At 59.1% G+C, this 16,832-nt stretch overlaps 1 protein-coding gene across 2 annotated transcripts in view; it reads left to right on the forward strand.

Annotated features, from left to right (window-relative positions):
- Positions 1-4,235: 4,235 nt before the first annotated feature.
- ARID3A (AT-rich interaction domain 3A) overlaps positions 4,236-16,832 on the forward strand; it is a 35,284-nt gene continuing 22,687 nt past the window's right edge. Inside the window, exons 1-3 of one of the 2 annotated variants that reach the window (XM_070415626.1) lie at positions 4,236-4,297; positions 7,386-8,015; positions 9,415-9,742. In XM_070415626.1, coding sequence (XP_070271727.1) covers positions 7,636-8,015; positions 9,415-9,742 — 708 coding nt within the window. In that variant the 5' untranslated portion in view covers positions 4,236-4,297; positions 7,386-7,635. Of the gene's footprint in view, positions 4,298-6,951; positions 7,263-7,385; positions 8,016-9,414; positions 9,743-16,832 lie in introns of those variants that run through there. The other variant, XM_070415625.1, reaches the window with a different exon arrangement.

Genomic DNA, 16,832 nt, shown 5'->3' on the forward strand with positions numbered 1-16,832 from the left:
ATATTTTCATGGATTTCAGAGAGAAAGGAAGAGGGAGAGAGAGAGAGAAACATCCATGATGAGAGAGAATCATGGACCGGCTGCCTCCTGCAAGTCCCCCACTGGGGATCGAGCCCACAACCTGGGCATGTGCCCTTGACCAGAATCGAACCTGGGACCTTTCAGTTCGCAGGCTGATGCTCTATCCACTGAGCCAAACCAGCTAGGCTCAGTACTGCATTTTACCTAGCAACTCCACCATGGAGCATCCAGAAGGCGCTATGTTACATATGAGAAAAAAATTCAGCGGGCCTGTTTCCCCATCTGACCCAGCAAACTGGTTTTCAGGCGATGCAGCGCCATCTAGCGGCCCCAGACGGGAGCCGCGGGTGACGGCGCTAGTCCTGCCCCGAGACTGCAGCTCCGCAGGTTCCCGGCAGGTGGCGCGCGCACCCCACGGAAATTCCTAGCTTCCTGGGTGGACTACACAGAGCTCATACGTATCCCAAACCGGACCCTGGCTGAAAGTTTCCCCGCTGCAAATGGGTCAAGCAGAGCCACACAATTCATTTCCAGGGTCTTAGGAACGTTTGTCTCGTGGGCCTCTTCCATGAAAAAATACTGTATTTTAAAAATTACATTTTACAACTGTGTTGCTATAAAGGCAAATATAATTTAGGCAAAATTCATTATGTACTCCGGATTGCTACAGAGGGGCAAATGGAGGCACAGGGAGACTCATGCACCTGCCTGGGGTGGGGCAGGAGTGCATTCTGATCTGTTATTCAGTTTTCTTTTTATTGTTGTCGTTTGTTTGTTTAATCCTCACCTGAGGATATTTTTTCCATTGGTTTCAGAAAGAGTGGAAGGGAGGGAGGGGGGTAGAAAGAGAGAAAGAGAGAGAGAGAGAGAGAAACATCAATGTGAGAGAGACACATTGATTGGTTGCTTCCCGCATGCGTCCCAACTGTGCTGGGGATCCAGTCCAAAGCGAAACCGAGTTACAAGTTAAATGCCCTTGACTGGAATCAAACCGGCGACCCTCCAGTCCACTGACTGGCCAATGATCTAACCACTGAGAAAACTGACTAGGGTGGTTTTCCTTCTTATTTTAAAAAGATTATATTTTCATGTTCGTGGGACTTGGCTCACAAAGACAAGGCAACCTGAGGCCAGGTGTGAATGATAGCAGGTCAGGGGTGGGGGTTTCTGGCTGTGCCCCACACCCCCACTCCAGGCTTTTTTTTAAAATTGAGACGTATATGGTGAATAGTTCAATTTGCCCTCCACCTCTGTGTAGACAGACACCAAAAATGGTGTATGATGTGCGAGGAAGAGAGGGAACATGAATTTAGTCAACCAACATTTATTGAGTACCTACTACGTGCCAGACTCAGCTTCAGGGCTGGAGACACAGTTGTGGACAAGGCTGAGTAGGTTCAATAAATACAACTATTCTGTTCTGCTGGTGTGGCTCAGTTGGATAAGCCTCCTCCCTTGCACAGAGATTTGCTGGTTCCATTCTGGTCAGGCCACATGCCCAAGTTTCTGGGCTCAATCCCCAGTAGGGGGTGTGCAGGAGGCAGCCGACTGATGTTTTTCTCTCCCTCTCCCTCTCCCCCTCTCTCTCAAATCAATTAAAAAAAAAAAATACAGCTGTCTTGAAATAGTGCCTGGATGAAGATAAACAGAACGATGTGACAATGGGGTAATGGGGCCCGCCTGACGCTGGGGTGTCAGGGACGAACCCACCACGGAGCTGAGGTCCAGTTGAGGCAGGAGAAGGCAAGGGTCATGAGGTGATGTGGGGAGGGCACCTCAGGTGGGGGGCACGGCCAGTGCAAAGGCTCGGATGTGGGGATCTATTTGAGCAGGAATAATGTGGGAAGGGAGGCAGTTTGAGATCTGGGTGAATTTTTGAGCCAACGCCCCTCTCAGGGTGGAGAGCAGGCTGAGTGGTGGGCCGAGGGCTGCGTAAGAACCAGGCTGTTTTTTGTTTTTTTGTTTTCCCCAGGGGCTGTCCAAAACACACAGGGGCCCCACAGGATGGTCTGGCCAAGAAACCTTGTAAGACGGGAGTTGCTGTGCCTAATTTCCAGGTTGCAAAACAGAGACCAGAGGGGTGTCTGAACTAACCCAAAATCACACAGCCAGGACCCAGCTGGAACCTGGGCCTGCTGCCCACCAGTAGCAGAGCCCGCAAGGCTGTGGATCACTTTCCAGCGCCCTCCCTGGGCTAAAAATAGGGCCCCCTCAGGGGGAGGCAGCTGGGAATCTTGCCATCCCTCACCCTCCTGGGCAGGGCACCTCTGGGAAGCAGCATCTAGCTCGGTGTGGACTACAGCTTTTCCCTGGAAAACGGGGAGAGGGTAGCACCCCTCCTGCTCTCAGGGGATCCTGCTGTGCAAGGAATGAATGAATATTGATCCACTGTACAGATGGAGGGAACGAAGGCACCAGAGGGGTGGGGCAGGGGTGCATTCTGATGTTTGGCTCTTTCTGGGTGTGGAGGGGGCTCCCCTGCACTTTGGAGACAGAGCTGGGGCCTGGCCCTTTATGGACAGCTTCCTTCCCCAGCTAACCTGGGTCTCTAAACTCCCCCTCCCCAGGCAGACTTCTGGGCCCCTCCCTCAGGTGTGTGTGGGTGTGTGTGTGTGTGGGGGGTAACAGCTGGGGCTGGGTGTTTAATAGCCTAAAGGTGGAGGCCTCCCTGCGACCTGCTGCCATTAGACTGCAGGCAGCCCTGGGGCTTGAGGCTGGGATTCTGCCAGGGGTGGGCAGGACTTGGGCCCTAGACCTGTCTCCTGGGCTTGGGACTCCCCCAACAATGTACCTACAATTTGGGGGAGGGGGGCAATACGGGACAGGGCCCCCAGAAGATGGCAATGCTTTGTACTTTAGTGGAGGGGAGCGGCTGCACAAGATCCCACCCCAACACTCAAAGTGAGGGGACCCTAGTCCCAGCCAGTGGGGACCCCTGAGAAGGGGAGCCTTCCGTGTGGCCCCCCCGACCCCCGTGCTCCCAAAGGCTCTTATCTGGGCTGCAGCCTGGGCCCCTGCGATTAGCCCCCTCAAGCAGAGACCAAACCCCCACCCGGACCTTGCCCCACCCGCTCTGCGCCCTCGTTTCCGGTTCTTCCAAATGGGGACATTTAGACTCTCCACTACCTAGAGGTGTGAGCGCTGAACCTTGCCTTGGGCAAATGGCCAGGAACCCGAGCGCTCAGAATATGGAAATTATGAAATGATTACTAAAGCGAGGCTCGCGTATTCTCCTCTTAGGTGAGTTGTCAGGCTCTCAGGGGGCGGTGACAGTCGGTGGTAGGGATCGTCTCGATGTCGCGAGCAGTTCCCACACCCGCCCCGGCCCCAGGACGCGCGGCCCCACCCACGTTTGACCCACCGGGAGACGTCCCCGGGTCGGCCCCGGCTCCGCCCTCCGGCCCCGCCCCGCTCTCATTTCTGGTCCCCGTAGCCCTTTGCTGCTTCGGGTCTCTAATCCCCATTTTACAGACGTGAAAACCGTGGCTCGGCTCGGGGCAGGCGGCCAGGTCGCTCGCGCCGGGTCCCTCGAGTCTAAGAGACAGAGGTGCAACGTCGAGCCTGGCGGGTCCGTCCCAGGTGCTCGGTAAGATGGGGAGGAGGGCCCCGACCCGGCTCGGGTCGCCCCAGCCTCCCCCTCCTCCCGCTCGGGCGCTCCGAGTCCCGCCCGCGCCCTCCGCGCGCTGTGCGCTCCGGGCCGCGGCGCACACTTTGCCCACCGTCCCTAGGCCGGGGGCGGGGCCTCCGCGGCGGCGTTCCCCTGGCTTTTATTATGCATTATCTTTTAAAGGGCCCGCGACTGGGAAATTTCCATCCACTCTCCCTTCCCTCCCAAGACCCCTGGGCTGGGCTGGCGTGTTCGCACCAAGCGCAGGGGGGTGGGGGTGCGGGGTGCGAGGGGCGTCCGGGAAGGGGGAGGGGGCCTCGCGAGACCCCTCCCCGCGTCCCAGGCCGCGGCGCTGAATCACCCGCGAGGTATTTGCATCTGAGAGCGATTTGTCACCCGGTGATTTGTCTTCCCGGCGGTGAGCGCGCCGGTGGGGGGGAGGGGAGGGGCGGGGGAGGCCGCGCGCAGGGTGACTTTTACCAATCCGGTCGGACGGGGGTGTAGACGCGGACTGGGCCCGCGGCTAGGTGAGTCCGCGCGCGGCACAAACCCGGCGGCGGCCGAGAGCCAGCAGCTCGCAGCTTGCGGCCCGGGCGGGAGGCCAGGCGCTGCCGGGGCTGGGCCGGACGCCAGGCGCGGGGCATGCGCCCCGGGAACGGGCCTGGCGCGGTGAGGCTGGGGTTGGGGGTGATGGCCTTTTAAATCGCGGGTTCCGGTCCGGGGTGCGGGGGGTCCCTAAAGTGGGCAGGGAATGTGGATGGGGGTCAAGCGTCGGGAAGGCGACCCTAGCGGTAGGAGTTGGGGTGCTTTTCTCTGCACCCTCCTGTTGACCTCATCACCTACCATGTTGCACAGGGGCGTGCTCGCGCTCGGGGTGGATCGGGGTGGATCGGGGGTCGCCGATGCGCTCCCCCTTTGGCGGAAGGAAATGGTCTCCAGGCGCGCGCGGGGGGCTGCGCTCCCGATTCAGTTCATTTTTTTCGCCCCGGAATCTGGTGTTTTATTCGGGAGCAGTGGGAGCGCCGGCCGGGGAGGGCAGTTCCCTGGTGACCCTCCCCTGCCCGGACGGTGTGTTTATAAAGTGTCGGTCTCCGGGCCGAAAGCGGCCCCTGGAGGGGACACCGAGGTGCCGGCGCTCGGGGGCGGGTTCGACCCGGGTCCCCGGCTCTCCGGAGGGGATCCCGGGGGAAAGCCCCCTCCCCCGTCCAGTGCCCCCCGACACAAAGCGGGCGCAGGAAGCGCGAGGAGCGCGCGTTTGTCAATTCCAACGTTCAGCGTCTGACCTCGGCAGCGCGTTTGTCAATAATCTTCCGTTTTTCACTCGCCCGGGCCGAGGGCTTGCCCCCCCACCCATGCAAATCCGCCGCTTTCCAAGAAGCGTTTGAAACCGGACTGGGGTTTTTGTCGTCTTATTTCTTCTTCAGTGTTTCCTCTCCCACTTCCTCCGGGCTGCCCCCTCCCCACCCCGCCAGCCCCCTCCCCAGCCTGCTGCCCCGCCCTCCCCCTTCCCTTCCCTCCGTGGAGTGAGGGGCCCCTTTCGCCACCCGCGGGCCCCAGCCTTGCACAACTCTTTAAATAACCGTGTTTTGCAAGCCCCGGCCCGGCCGGGGCGGGTGACCTCTCTCTCCCAGAGGCATGGGGGGGGGGGGGAGGGCGTGGCCCGATTTCTCCTCCCCCCCCCCCCCCAGCCAGTTCCTAACGACCACTCAGCACTCCCCATCCCTGCCAGGTCCCCGCCGGGGAATGCCTTTCCCAGGGGGCTGTCATAAAGTGGGGGTAGGGGCCGAGGACAAAGGGCTCTTGGGGGGAGGGGTCTGAAGGGGGTGGGCGCTGCCAGTTTAGGGTTAATGGCAGCCTTGAGGGGGCCCTGGCCTGGCCCAGAGGGGCTCCGGGGTTCCCACCTGCCCCCTCAAGCCGTGGTGTGGAGGCCTGCCCTGCTCCCCTCCCCCACCGGGGGTGACCCGGAAGGGTCATTAAACCCAGCAGGCCAGGCGGGGGGGAGCGTGGGGGGGAGTGGCTTCCTCTGGCCTCTTCCTTATGCCCCCCCCAAAGAGGTGGGGGGCATTGCCTGGAGCGTTTCCTTGGGAGGGGGCTTGTCCTGAAGTTGTCAAAAGTGGGGGAGGGGCGGTGGGCCCTGGACACTGGGTGAGAAGTGTCCCCTCAGCACTTTGGGAGCTGGGGGGGGGGGGGGTGACTGCCGCGGGGGAGGGGGTGCTGGGTGCTGCTTTGCGGTCCTGGTTACTCGACAGCACTGTGGTCTCTGAGAGGGTCTTTGTGCCCAGGGACCACTTGGCCTGCTGGATACTGAGGTCTTTTGGGGGGGGTGCCCCTTCCCACTTTTTACAGGGGCCATTCACCTGCCCCCCATTGCCCTTTTACCCCGGAGGCCCCAGGGGGTCTGAGTAATGAGTGGCTGGTCCAGGAGAAGGTGGAGGGCCGCTGGGCCTCTTCCATGACTGGGGCGTTTGGGAGGGGGCTACACTGCACGTCGATGTGGTGTCAGGCTCCTTTTAGCTGGTCACCATCGTTGGGGACATGGCATCAGCTGGAACTAGGAGCCCCTGCCTTTGCCCACTGGCCCCACCTGTGTGAGACCCTTCTGCCCCATGAGTGGCTAAGAGCCGTAGAAGGTTCATTTGCTGGGTTAGGGGCCGCCCCCTGGACCCTCCTGCCCTCCCCACTGTCCCTGTGCTGTAGCATCTGGGATGTCACCACCAGGCCTGATGAGTTCTGTGCATTTGTTTTATTGGCGCCTTGGGTGGGTGGGGGGCTGGGGTGAGAGCCCGTCCTCCTGTCCCGGTGGAGCCAGGTTGTTCCAGGCTCTGGCACATCCCTCTCCGGAGTCTGCCGCAGGCCCTGGCCATCAGGGTTGGTGGTGATCTGAAGGGACCCCAGGCAGCACATTGCATTCTGGGATGTTGACCCCGAGTGGGGTCCCGAAGTGCACGGGGAGCCCCCTGCAGAGAGCACACGGGAGCAGTGTGGGAGGCTCTCATGGCACCCAGACACCTGTTAGCAGGGCATCTCCAAGCCTCAGTTTCCCTCATCCACAGAATTGGGACAACCTAGCCCCTCCTTCCCTGACACTGACATGACGTGGTGCCTGTTTTGTACCCAAATTCACCATCATAAACTCACTTCATCTCTGCCTGACACAGCGAGGTGGATGCAGTTAGGGCACCATTCTGCATCTGGGGAAACTGAGGTCCAGAGAGATTGAGGCTTAGGGCTGAGAGCATGAGTGGGGGAGGTTTAGCTCAGGATCCATATGCAGCAAGCACAGTTTGGGCCAGCCATTGTCCGTTACCCTGAGAGAGGAGGGTACCTGGAGCCCTCTGGGCCAGCCAGCACCAGCACCTAGAACCTGGAATCAGAACCCAGAACCCATTTGGGTTCTGGTGCCTAGCAGGCAGCTGTAGCCAATCAGAGGCCAGGAATGCCTTGTCCTCTGCTCTGTTTATGAAGCAATAATCCACACGGGTCCTTGGGAGGTGCAGTTGGCGACTGCCTATTTCTCTGTGGGGCTGCCTTGAGATCCTCCGGAGTCCAGTGCGGGGGAACAGTGCTTCCCAAGGTGGACAGAGGAAGGGGAGATGGGGAGAGTGTGCTTCTCCACTTCCAAGGAGCCCTCCAGGTTTGCTCCCTGTTGGGAGTGGATGGGAGGGATTTTCCCAGAGGCCTTTGCAGTCCAACCTCAGTGGGGAGGACGACGCTAAGGAACTCAGTGTGGTTTGACAGTCTCTCTTACTGCCCTCAGGTTTCTGCAAACACGTGAATGAACTGGATGCCGGCCGCTGCTCCTTCGTGCCCGGAGTGAGAAGGAGGTGCTGCCTGTTGGCATGCCCTACCAGCCCTCAGTCTGAGCCGAGTGGCCCCCACCCTCCGCCACCCTGCACTGCCCCGGCTCCCCCGCGGCCCCCACACTGCAGTGCGGCCGGGCCCCCTCCCCGAAGGGGCCGCCCCTGCCACCCACCCCTGGTGCCCGGGGCGGCCCAGCCCGCAGGGCCATGAAGCTGCAGGCTGTGATGGAGACGCTCCTGCAGCGGCAGCAGCGGGCACGCCAGGAGCTGGAGGCCCGGCAGCCACTGCTGCCTGAGCCCCCTGGTGGCCCCCCAGCCCTCTCCAAGGCTGCCTCGGACGAGGACAGAGACCCCGAGAACACCCGAATGCAGCAGGCACAGATGGCTGCCCTGGCCGCCATGCGGGCTGCTGCCGCTGGCCTCGGATCTGCACCAAGCCCCGGTGGCTCCGAGGACAGGCCCCCCAGCTCGGAGGACGAGGACACTGCCCAGGAGGGGCAACCAGGCTCACCTGGCCGAGGCAGGGAGGCGCCAGGTCATGCCGAAGGCGATGGGCACTTCGAGGATATGGGCTCTGATGATGACCTGTGAGTGAGGGTCTGAGGGCTTTGTGCACTGAATGGTGTCTAGGTCTTGGTGACAGAGTTGTAAGGGCAGGACAAAGCTCCCTACGGAAGTGCCACCCTTTAGAATGTTCTGGATGGCAGTGGACATGTTCTCCACATGCACTGTCTAGTCATAAGTGGCTACTGAATGTGAAATGTGGCCAGTTCAGAGATGTGGTTGAGGATTAGTGTTTGTAGCTTATTTCATCTTAATTTAAACAGAACTAGCCACACAGGCCCAGTGGCCCCATCACCCAGTGAGGCTACAGCAGATCCAACGTCAGGGGCAGATAAAGTTGGTGGACGGGGTAGGACTTGCACAGGGTGGGCATTAGTTGGCTCGCTGGGGTCTGTGTTTCACAGGAGTCCAATGTGGACCCTGAACTGGGTGCTGGTGGGACCCCAGTGGGATCTTTCTGGGAAGACTTAACAAATTTTTTTAAATTGATTTGAGAGAAAGAGGAAGGCAGAGAGAGAGAGAGAAACATCGATCAATCTGTTGCCTCATATGCACCCCAACTAGGGATCGAATCCAAAACTTGGGTATGTACCCTGACTGGGAATCAAACCCACTGCCTTTTGGTGTTTGGGACGATGCTCAAATCAACTGAGCCACATCAGCCAGGGCACTGGGAAAACTTTTTATTGGTTAGCCCTTACCCAGGGATATTTTTCCATTGATTTTTAGGGAGAGTGGAAGAGAGAGGGAAAGACAGAAACATCGATGTGAGCGATATCAATTGGTTGCCTCCTGCACAAGCCCCGAGCCGGGGAGGAGCCTGCAACCAAAGTATGTGTCCTTGACCGGAATCGAACCCGGGACTGACGCTCTATCCACTGAGCCAAACCAGCTAGGGCGGGAAGACTTTAAAAAGCAAAGCAGTGGGGCAAGTGCAGGTTGTGATTGGGGCTGTCAAGAAATTGAAGCAGAGGTGCTAGGGAGGGGGGTGGCCGGGGCCAGCATTAATTTTCTAGAATGATGGGCAGAGTAGTGACAGTCCCTAGGAAAGGCCAGGAAGCCTGGAACAGCATGCCGAGTAGAGGGAACAGCCTGAGCAAAGGCCCTAAGGAAGGAACCAGCTTAACATTTTCAAGGCTCAGAAAGGCAGCTGGTGCAGCAGGGAAAGGCGAGGGGGAGCCAATTAGCACTAGGCAGGGACTGGGGTTTGTGTCAAAGGAATAGCTACAGTTTGGTCAGAGCTAACTGGGATCAAGAGGTGTATGGCCCATGCTCTGCTTCCAGGCCCTCTCAGCAGCTGGGGCAGCCCAACCTCCCCGTGTTGAGAGAGGAAACCCAGTCTAGGATGAGGAGCCGGCTTTGCCCTGGGACAGGGGTGAGCTGGTGCCTTCTCTCCTGACCTCTGCACTCTGCCTGCCCCAGGAAGCCAAAATGGGAAGAGGAGGAAGAGGAGGAGGAAGAGCTGGAGGAAGACTTGGGGGATGAGGACGAGGAGGAAGAGGAGGAAGACTATGAGGATGAGGAGGGGCTTGGGCCCCCGGGCTCTGCTGGCTTGGGCCCTGCAGCCCTGTTCCCCCACAAGGCCCAGCTGCCCCAGGCCTTCCGCGGTGGTGACGGTGGGCCCCGGGTGCTGGGCAGCCAGGAGCGCCCAGGGGCTGGCCCAGCCCACCCGGGAGGGGCTACCCACGTGGTACCCCAGCTGCAGCCTCCTGACCACGGGGACTGGACGTATGAGGAGCAGTTCAAGCAGGTAGGTCATGTGTCATGTGCCGTAATGGGGACAGTGGAGGCAGGGCCCACCTCGCTGTTACTTGGGTTCTTCCAACTGGCCTGATGGCTGGCTTTTACCTCCCACCTACAAGTGCCAACTGGATGCTAGGGATCCCATGGGTGGGCTGGCTGTTGAATGCATTAAGATGGGGGACGCAAGCCAGGAGAGAGAAGTGGGGGCTCTTGGTGTCTGCACCAGAAGGACAAGCAGGGGGACAGAGCGAGGAGACAGGTTCAGAGTGGAGGGAATGGCCCAGGCAGAGGCTGTGCAGTGACCTAGCCGGGCCTGGTTTGTGGGTGTGGCCCGGTGACGTGGGGCTGGAGGCCTTGTCGGTCCGGCCTCCTGAGTGGAGTTCAGTAGATTGAGGCCCAGGCGGTTGGCTGAGCAGGAGGTGTCCACGTTGTGTGGTTGGTGTGGACAGCCAAGCACCCTGGGGCTCTGGAGGGGCGGGGAGGAAGCAGGCCATTCTGGTGCCTTTCCAAGGGCGGCCAGGGCAGAGGAAGTGGCCGGGCGGGGCATCCTTTGAAGTTGGGCCGAGCTGGGCTGGGCAGATGGAAACCAGATGGCGGCCTCGGCGGCCAGTGGGGCTTGCATTCCATCCTCGGCCAGCTGGGCCCTGCCCCGACCTCTAGGAGTGGCTGGAGGGGACCTGGCCTCCCTGGCCCAGAGCCCAGCCTTGCTGGGGCTCCGCGGGGCTGTGAACATGACGGCACCCGAGAGTGGCCTCCGGGTAGCTCCCTTCCAGATGCTGGCTCCAGGATTGGCTGCGAGCCCCTCCCAGAGGGAGGTGAAGCCCGGCTACCCTGCGCTGGTCTCTAGGGACTCAGAGCCAGTAGATTCTCTCTCTGCTTCACTTGGAGAAAGGGATGCTGGGACTCAGGAGCCCTCGGAGACTTGCGTTCAGGCAATCAGAAAACTCACCGATGAAGCAAAGAACTGGAAATTGGACCCATGGGGGCTGTGTTGGGAGTGACAGGGATGGAGGAGGTGGGAAGGCGGGAGGGTTGGTATCGCGGGGTTGGCCAGGCCAGCTTCAAGGACGGGAGGGGGTGTTAAACACCCCCTGAATGTGGCCACCAGCCTGAACCTGCATGGAGGACTGACGGCCCCACCCTGCTCCCTGCCTCAGTTTCCCTCCCTTTGGGAAGAACACCCTTGCTAGGTGGCTGCTCACCCCATTTTGTAGATGAGAAAACAGGCATGGTGTTGGAAGCAGGTTCTGCAGACTCCGAGCCCCTGGCGTCCTCCGGGTTCAACATAACACAGATGGACATGTTGTAGGCGAGTCGTGTTTACTTAGCCACCAAATATTTGCTGTCTGCCCTGCACACAGCCCTCAGGCTGGGAGTCACAGCTGGACAGACCCCGCTGGCTCACAGCATCACAGCCAGGTGGGAGGGGCGAGGTTGTGCGGCCCTTGGGGCATCAGAGGTTGACAGAACCCCTGCTCCCCTGGCCCCAACACTGATGGAGGGAGGGGGGGCGTTGGTGGTCAGGCCAGGTGGGGACAGGGGTTAGAAGCCCTGACCCCAAAGACCTTTTCGCATGTCGGGAACAAAGAGCCTCCGGAGCCATTGTCCCACTTGTCGGGGACGTGACGGTGATGTCTGGGTATACACAGGGTCAGGTCACAGTTTCTGAGGCCAGACGGTCAGGGAGCTTCAGTGTTACAAACTCACTCTCATGGTTTCTTTCTGTTGTGGGTGGAGAAGGTCAGTAAACCAGTAAATGGATAATAACATGGGATGTGGTCGGCATTTTTACAGAGGAAGCAGCGAGCCTCTTAGAACGTGACCTTTGGGCTGAGCCTTGTAGGAGAAGGAGCCAGGCACACACATGGTGTGCCTGGCAGAGGAAACAGCCCGTGCAAAGGCCCTGCGGTGGGACCCGGCTTGGCTTGTGCATAGGGGCCAGACACTACTGGTCTGGGTCCCAGAGGTGATGGGCCTGTATTCCGAGATGAGGTGGGCTGAGGGAGGTTTGGGGCCACCGGGGGCCTGCTCTGTGGTGCTGGAGCTTATTTTTGCCCGTTTATGGCAGGTCCTACTGCTGGTGCTGCCTGCCCACCCAGCTAGCCAGGCACCTGTGCAGCCAGTGTCAATAGTGGCTTGGGCCCAGCCAGCTTGGCAGATGTTGGGGGCCGTGTTGACTCTGGCGCTGCCCCACCCCCTTCCTGGCACGTGGCAGCCAGCCGGCCGGCCATCCACTTGGCATCATCTCTGCCTCTTCCTCCCTGATCTTGGCGGGGCCTGACTTCTGCCCTGAAACCCTCGACAGCCTTGACGTTTCACTGTCGGCTATAGGTCTGGGAACAGCCAGGCTGGGGAGGGGCCAGGAGCAGTGGGCTCGTGACCACAAAATCTTTCCTGGAAAACCTGGAAACCCCCCCAGACACGTACTCTCATGAAGCTCACCCGGAGCTGCTGGCTGGGGATGAGGGTGTGTAACAGGCCGTGATTAGGATCTCAGCCTCCTGGCGTCGGATGTGGCATCTGGTGACATCCTGGTGGCTTCCTGTCACCGACACGGCCATGCGTGGGCTTTAGAAAGTGCCATTGTGGGATTTTAAATCGGCAAACTCCTCCTCACAGATCTTCAGCCGCTAAAGGATTTGAACCCTTTGTCTTAAGAACTCAAATCAGTGTTGGCATTTTCAAACAGCTCTATTGATAGAAAAGTTGCATGGTACATAATTCACCCATTTAAAGGGTGCAATTCACTGGTTTTTAGTATATTCACAGGCTTGTGCGCCCATCACCACATCAATTTTGGGACATTTCATCCCCCAGAAAGGAGTTGCATCCCCTTTAACAGTTCCCCTCATCCCCTTCCCCGGCCCTTGACCCATTTTCCGTGGATGTGCCTGTCCTGGGCATTTCACATAAATAGAATCACACGCTGTGTGGCCTTGGGTGTCTGGCTTCTCTCACTGAGCATCGTGTGTTCAAGGTCCATCCCCACTGTAGTGAGTGTCAGTGCTCCGCCCCTTTTCATGGCCGAGTGATATTCCGGAGTGTGGATGGGTCCCATTGAGCTTGTCCACTTCTCCGTGGGCGGACACTTGGGTGGCTTCGTGCTGCTGTGAACATGCATGTTCATGTGCAGGTTTTTGTGTGAACATAGGTTTTCACTTGTCTTGGGTGTGCACCTAGCAGTGGGCTTTCTGGTTCAGATGGTAACTCTGCGTTTGATGTGTCGAGGAGCTGCTGAGTGCTGGCCACAGCCCTGCCCCATTTTGCATCGCACCTGCCGTGCATGAGGCTCCAGTTTCTCCCAGTTCTCACCAGCACCTGTCATGCCTGGTTCCAGCCGTGTGTGTGGGTGGGAGTCCCCGTGGCATCTCAACGGTGGTTTGTTTGTTTTGTTTTTTTTTAATATATTTTATTGATTTTTTACAGAGAGGAAGGGAGAGGGACAGAGAGCCAGAAACATCAATGAGAGAGAAACATTGATCAGCCGCCTCCTGCACGCCCCCCACTGGGGATGTGCCCGCAACCAAGGTACATGCCCTTGACCGGAATCGAACCTGGGACCCTTCAGTCCGCAGGCCGACGCTCTATCCACTGAGCCAAACCGGTTCTGGCTCAACGGTGGTTTTGATTTGCATTAAATGTTGGGCTACTTTTCCCTGCTTTCCAAGGTAATGTCTGCTCACCACATAACCTGTAAAGGAGGTCAGAGATGACAATTTGCCTAATATTGTCGCTTAACTGTGCCGCAGGCAGCAGATGGCACAGCTCATATATGTCTCATGTGTATCCTCTTGATGCCACGGGGGAGGCATTGCCATGGCCCCTGTTGTGCAAATGGGGAAACTGAGGCCCTTGCCCTGGGGGAGGTGTCAGAGCTGGGATTGGATTCCAGGGTAACCTGGCCCAGCACCTGCCAGAGCATTCCTGGGGGAGCGGATGGACCGGCAAGGGGCCGGGGCCACTGGCTTCGGGGTTGAAGGGAAGCCTAGCAGCTTTACCTGAAACGGCAGCAGCTGGTCCAAGGCGTCACACTGAGGCCTCAGGACCCAGTGCCTGGACACAGTGGGCACTTGGGCAGAAATGGCCACCAGCAGCCCCAAGAGGCCACTGGCTGCCTCCTCACCAAGGGCCCCAGCTGGCCTCCCCCACCCCCGGGCCTCCTGGGGCCCATTTATTCCAGGGGTGTCCTGCTCCTCTCTGACACATGTGGCCCTGGGTATGGGTTTAGGGACTGGGAGGTGAAGCCATGGGTCTCAGAGGTGTCCTCAGCTAGAGGACATGGTTTTTTGTTTTTTGGTGTTTTTTTTTAGAAAGAAAAGAAAAGGTTTTATTCTGCGTCCCCGGGCGACCCACGAACCCCAAAGACAGGGCCAGTGGATTCCTAGAGGACATGTTTTAAGTTCATTTTTTGTTCCAGAATTAACACTAGACACCATTCTTGTGGGGAGAGAACATGGACTGCTTCCATCGAAGCTCGAGGCTGACAGCCCCCACCCCAAACTGGCCGGTGTCAGCCATGGTTTTTCCGGGCCTATATCTACCCACGTGTGCCCAGACATGGGACCTTTCAGAGATGTGGGTGGTTCCACCCATTGCTCAGCTGGACACTGCTTTTGTTTTTTTTATTTATAGTCTAAAGTTTTACATATGTCTCTCCCCCCCACCCCCCCACCCCGCCCTGCTTAACCACCACCCCGCCCCCCCAAGCCATTCCCACCCTGGGCAAGCCCCCACCGCCCCAGTGTCTGTGTCCATTGGTTATGCTAATATGCGTGCATACAAGTCCTTTGGTTGCTCTCTAACCCCCCTCCCCTGCCGTTTGTCTCTGGACACTGCTTTTTGTGGGTGTTTTCATGCTCTCCTCACTCAGCATCTGACTGTCTATGAGAATGTCCCTAGTTGCCTGGTTTTTGTTAGCTCCATGCAGCATTCCCTTGTGGGGCTGACACCAGTGCTGGTCTGCTTCTCTGTTTCCTTGTTGTAAACACTGCAGTGAACATCTCTGGCCTGACCGGAGCTGCTTGGGGCAGTGTCGGGAGGGGTGGGGTGGGGTGGGGCGGGGTGGGGCGGGGTGGGAGCTGGAATTGCTGGGGCTCAGGGAGGAGGTGGCAGACATTTTCTCTATCCTGCCTGGCAGCCCCCCAGGCTGGGGAATATAGATCAGGACACAGGTATCCCCAGTCCTAGGGGGGTCAGGGCTGGGCTAGAGGAAGAGGATTGGAAGGAAGGCTGCCCAGAGGAAGGGGCATTGGAGCGGGGGCTTTGCAGGGCATGAAAAAGTTTGCCAGGTGGGCAGAGAAGGGTAGGGTTTGCTTCTTGGAATAGTGTGGCTGGAACATAAAGGGGGAGGGAAGAGGTGGGAAGAATATTAGGGCAAACCAGAAGTAGGCTCGCAGGCGGTCTTGGCAGGATTTAGGTGGGGGGTGGGGGAGATGCTGGGAGGCCTCTTCAGGAGCCCACGGGCCAGGCAGAGGTGAGCGGCCGGCGTCACAGCTGAGCCTTTTGGATGGGGACAGAGGATGAGTAGGAATCTTCCCAGTGAGGAGGGCATTCCAGGGAAAGGACACAGCCTGGGCAAAGGCCAGGTCAGACACTGGGTTCTGAGACCGAGTGGGCCAGGGGCCAGGCCCCGTGGGTGCTGGGCCAGCCAGCTCTGGCACCAGGTGTCTTCCCGAGGCGCTGGGAGTCCTGGGCCGTGTTCAAAGGGGTGGGGAGGGGTATTGGGAAGCCCCTGGGGAGCCCAGCCCTCCCTGCCTAGGGCAGCGCCTGCCTCATCAAAGCTGCTGTGGCTGTTGGCTCAGAGCCAGCTGGGTCATGGCGGGTGCGGGGAGGGTGCTTGCCCGCCAGCCCCTGGCACCATGCCCCTGCCCGTGCCAGCCCTGGGAACCACACTGACTCAGCCGGAAGAACCTTATCTGGCCCCTATGCTGTCACCCAGCCACAGGGTCACCACCATGGGGTCACCGCTGTGGCCTGGCCCCACGCCCACTGCCAGCTCCCCACCCTGGTGGCGCTGCCAAGTGCCCAGCCACGCCTCACGCTCTCTAATAACACACGCGGCTGACGGAGGGAGCGGTGCCTGGCAGGCAGTGTCCTCCTGAGCGCCCAGCAGGGAATGAGCGTGGGTGAGCCACGTGGGGGCCGCCCGCTGGCAGGGTGTGTGCGTGTGCACGTGGGTGTGGGGACGTGGTGGTGCATATGGTTCCGTGGGCTGTGGGGTCCCGTCTTCCCAGGGCCCTGAGAGTGTCGGAGTCTGTCTGCCAGAGCTAGGGCCCGGGGACATTTGAACCCTCTTGTGCGTAACACACGCCTGTGCTTGTGCGTGGCTTTCGTGTGTGTGTGTGTGTGTGTGTGTGTGTGTGTGTTCTGAGGCCATGTAGACCCATCTGCGGTGTCTTTTTTTTTTTTTTTTTTTTAATTAACTTTATAGAGAGGAAGTGGGGGGGGGAGGGAGAGAAATATCGATGTAAGAGAGAAACACCTATCGGTTGCCTCCCGCACTGCACCCCAACGGGATTGAACCCAATACCTGGGTACGTGCCCTGACCTGGAATCCACCCGCCACTTTCTGGTGTATGGGACGGCGCTCCAACCAACTCAGTCACACTGGCCAGGGCGCATCTTCTATGTGGATCTGTCATCTTGGGCAAATGCTCAAGTCCTGATGTGTGTGTATGTCTGCATGTGCTTACCATGTGACGTGTCTCCAACTTATGTGGACATGTTGCTGAGTCCGCCCTGGGGTCCGGACACACCTGGGGGTGACTGGGTGTCCCAGAATGTGCTGACTCCGGTGCCTAGAGTGCTCCTGGTGTCTATATGTGATGGGGTGACAGTCTCCTGTGGCTTTGTTTGCACCTGGCCGTGTAGGTGGGGGTCTGCAAGCACACACGTGTGAGAGCACCTACACACAGCTGGCTCCCACAGGTGCCTGTGTGTGGGCCTGCATGCCTGCCGCCGCTGGGCTCCCCTGCCCTGTGCGGTGTGAGGTCTCGGTGGTGCCCATTAACTGTAACCAGAAAGTCAGGTCCCCTGGTCAGTGGTTCACATTGGTCAGCTGCCCTCGCCTGCCTGCAGTGGATCGGACTACAGTGCTG

This window comes from Myotis yumanensis, unplaced genomic scaffold, assembly GCF_028538775.1.
Source record: "Myotis yumanensis isolate MYYU_CA2020_CCGP unplaced genomic scaffold, mMyoYum1.0.hap1 SCAF_5, whole genome shotgun sequence".
In the NCBI taxonomy this organism is placed as follows: Eukaryota; Metazoa; Chordata; class Mammalia; order Chiroptera; family Vespertilionidae; genus Myotis; species Myotis yumanensis.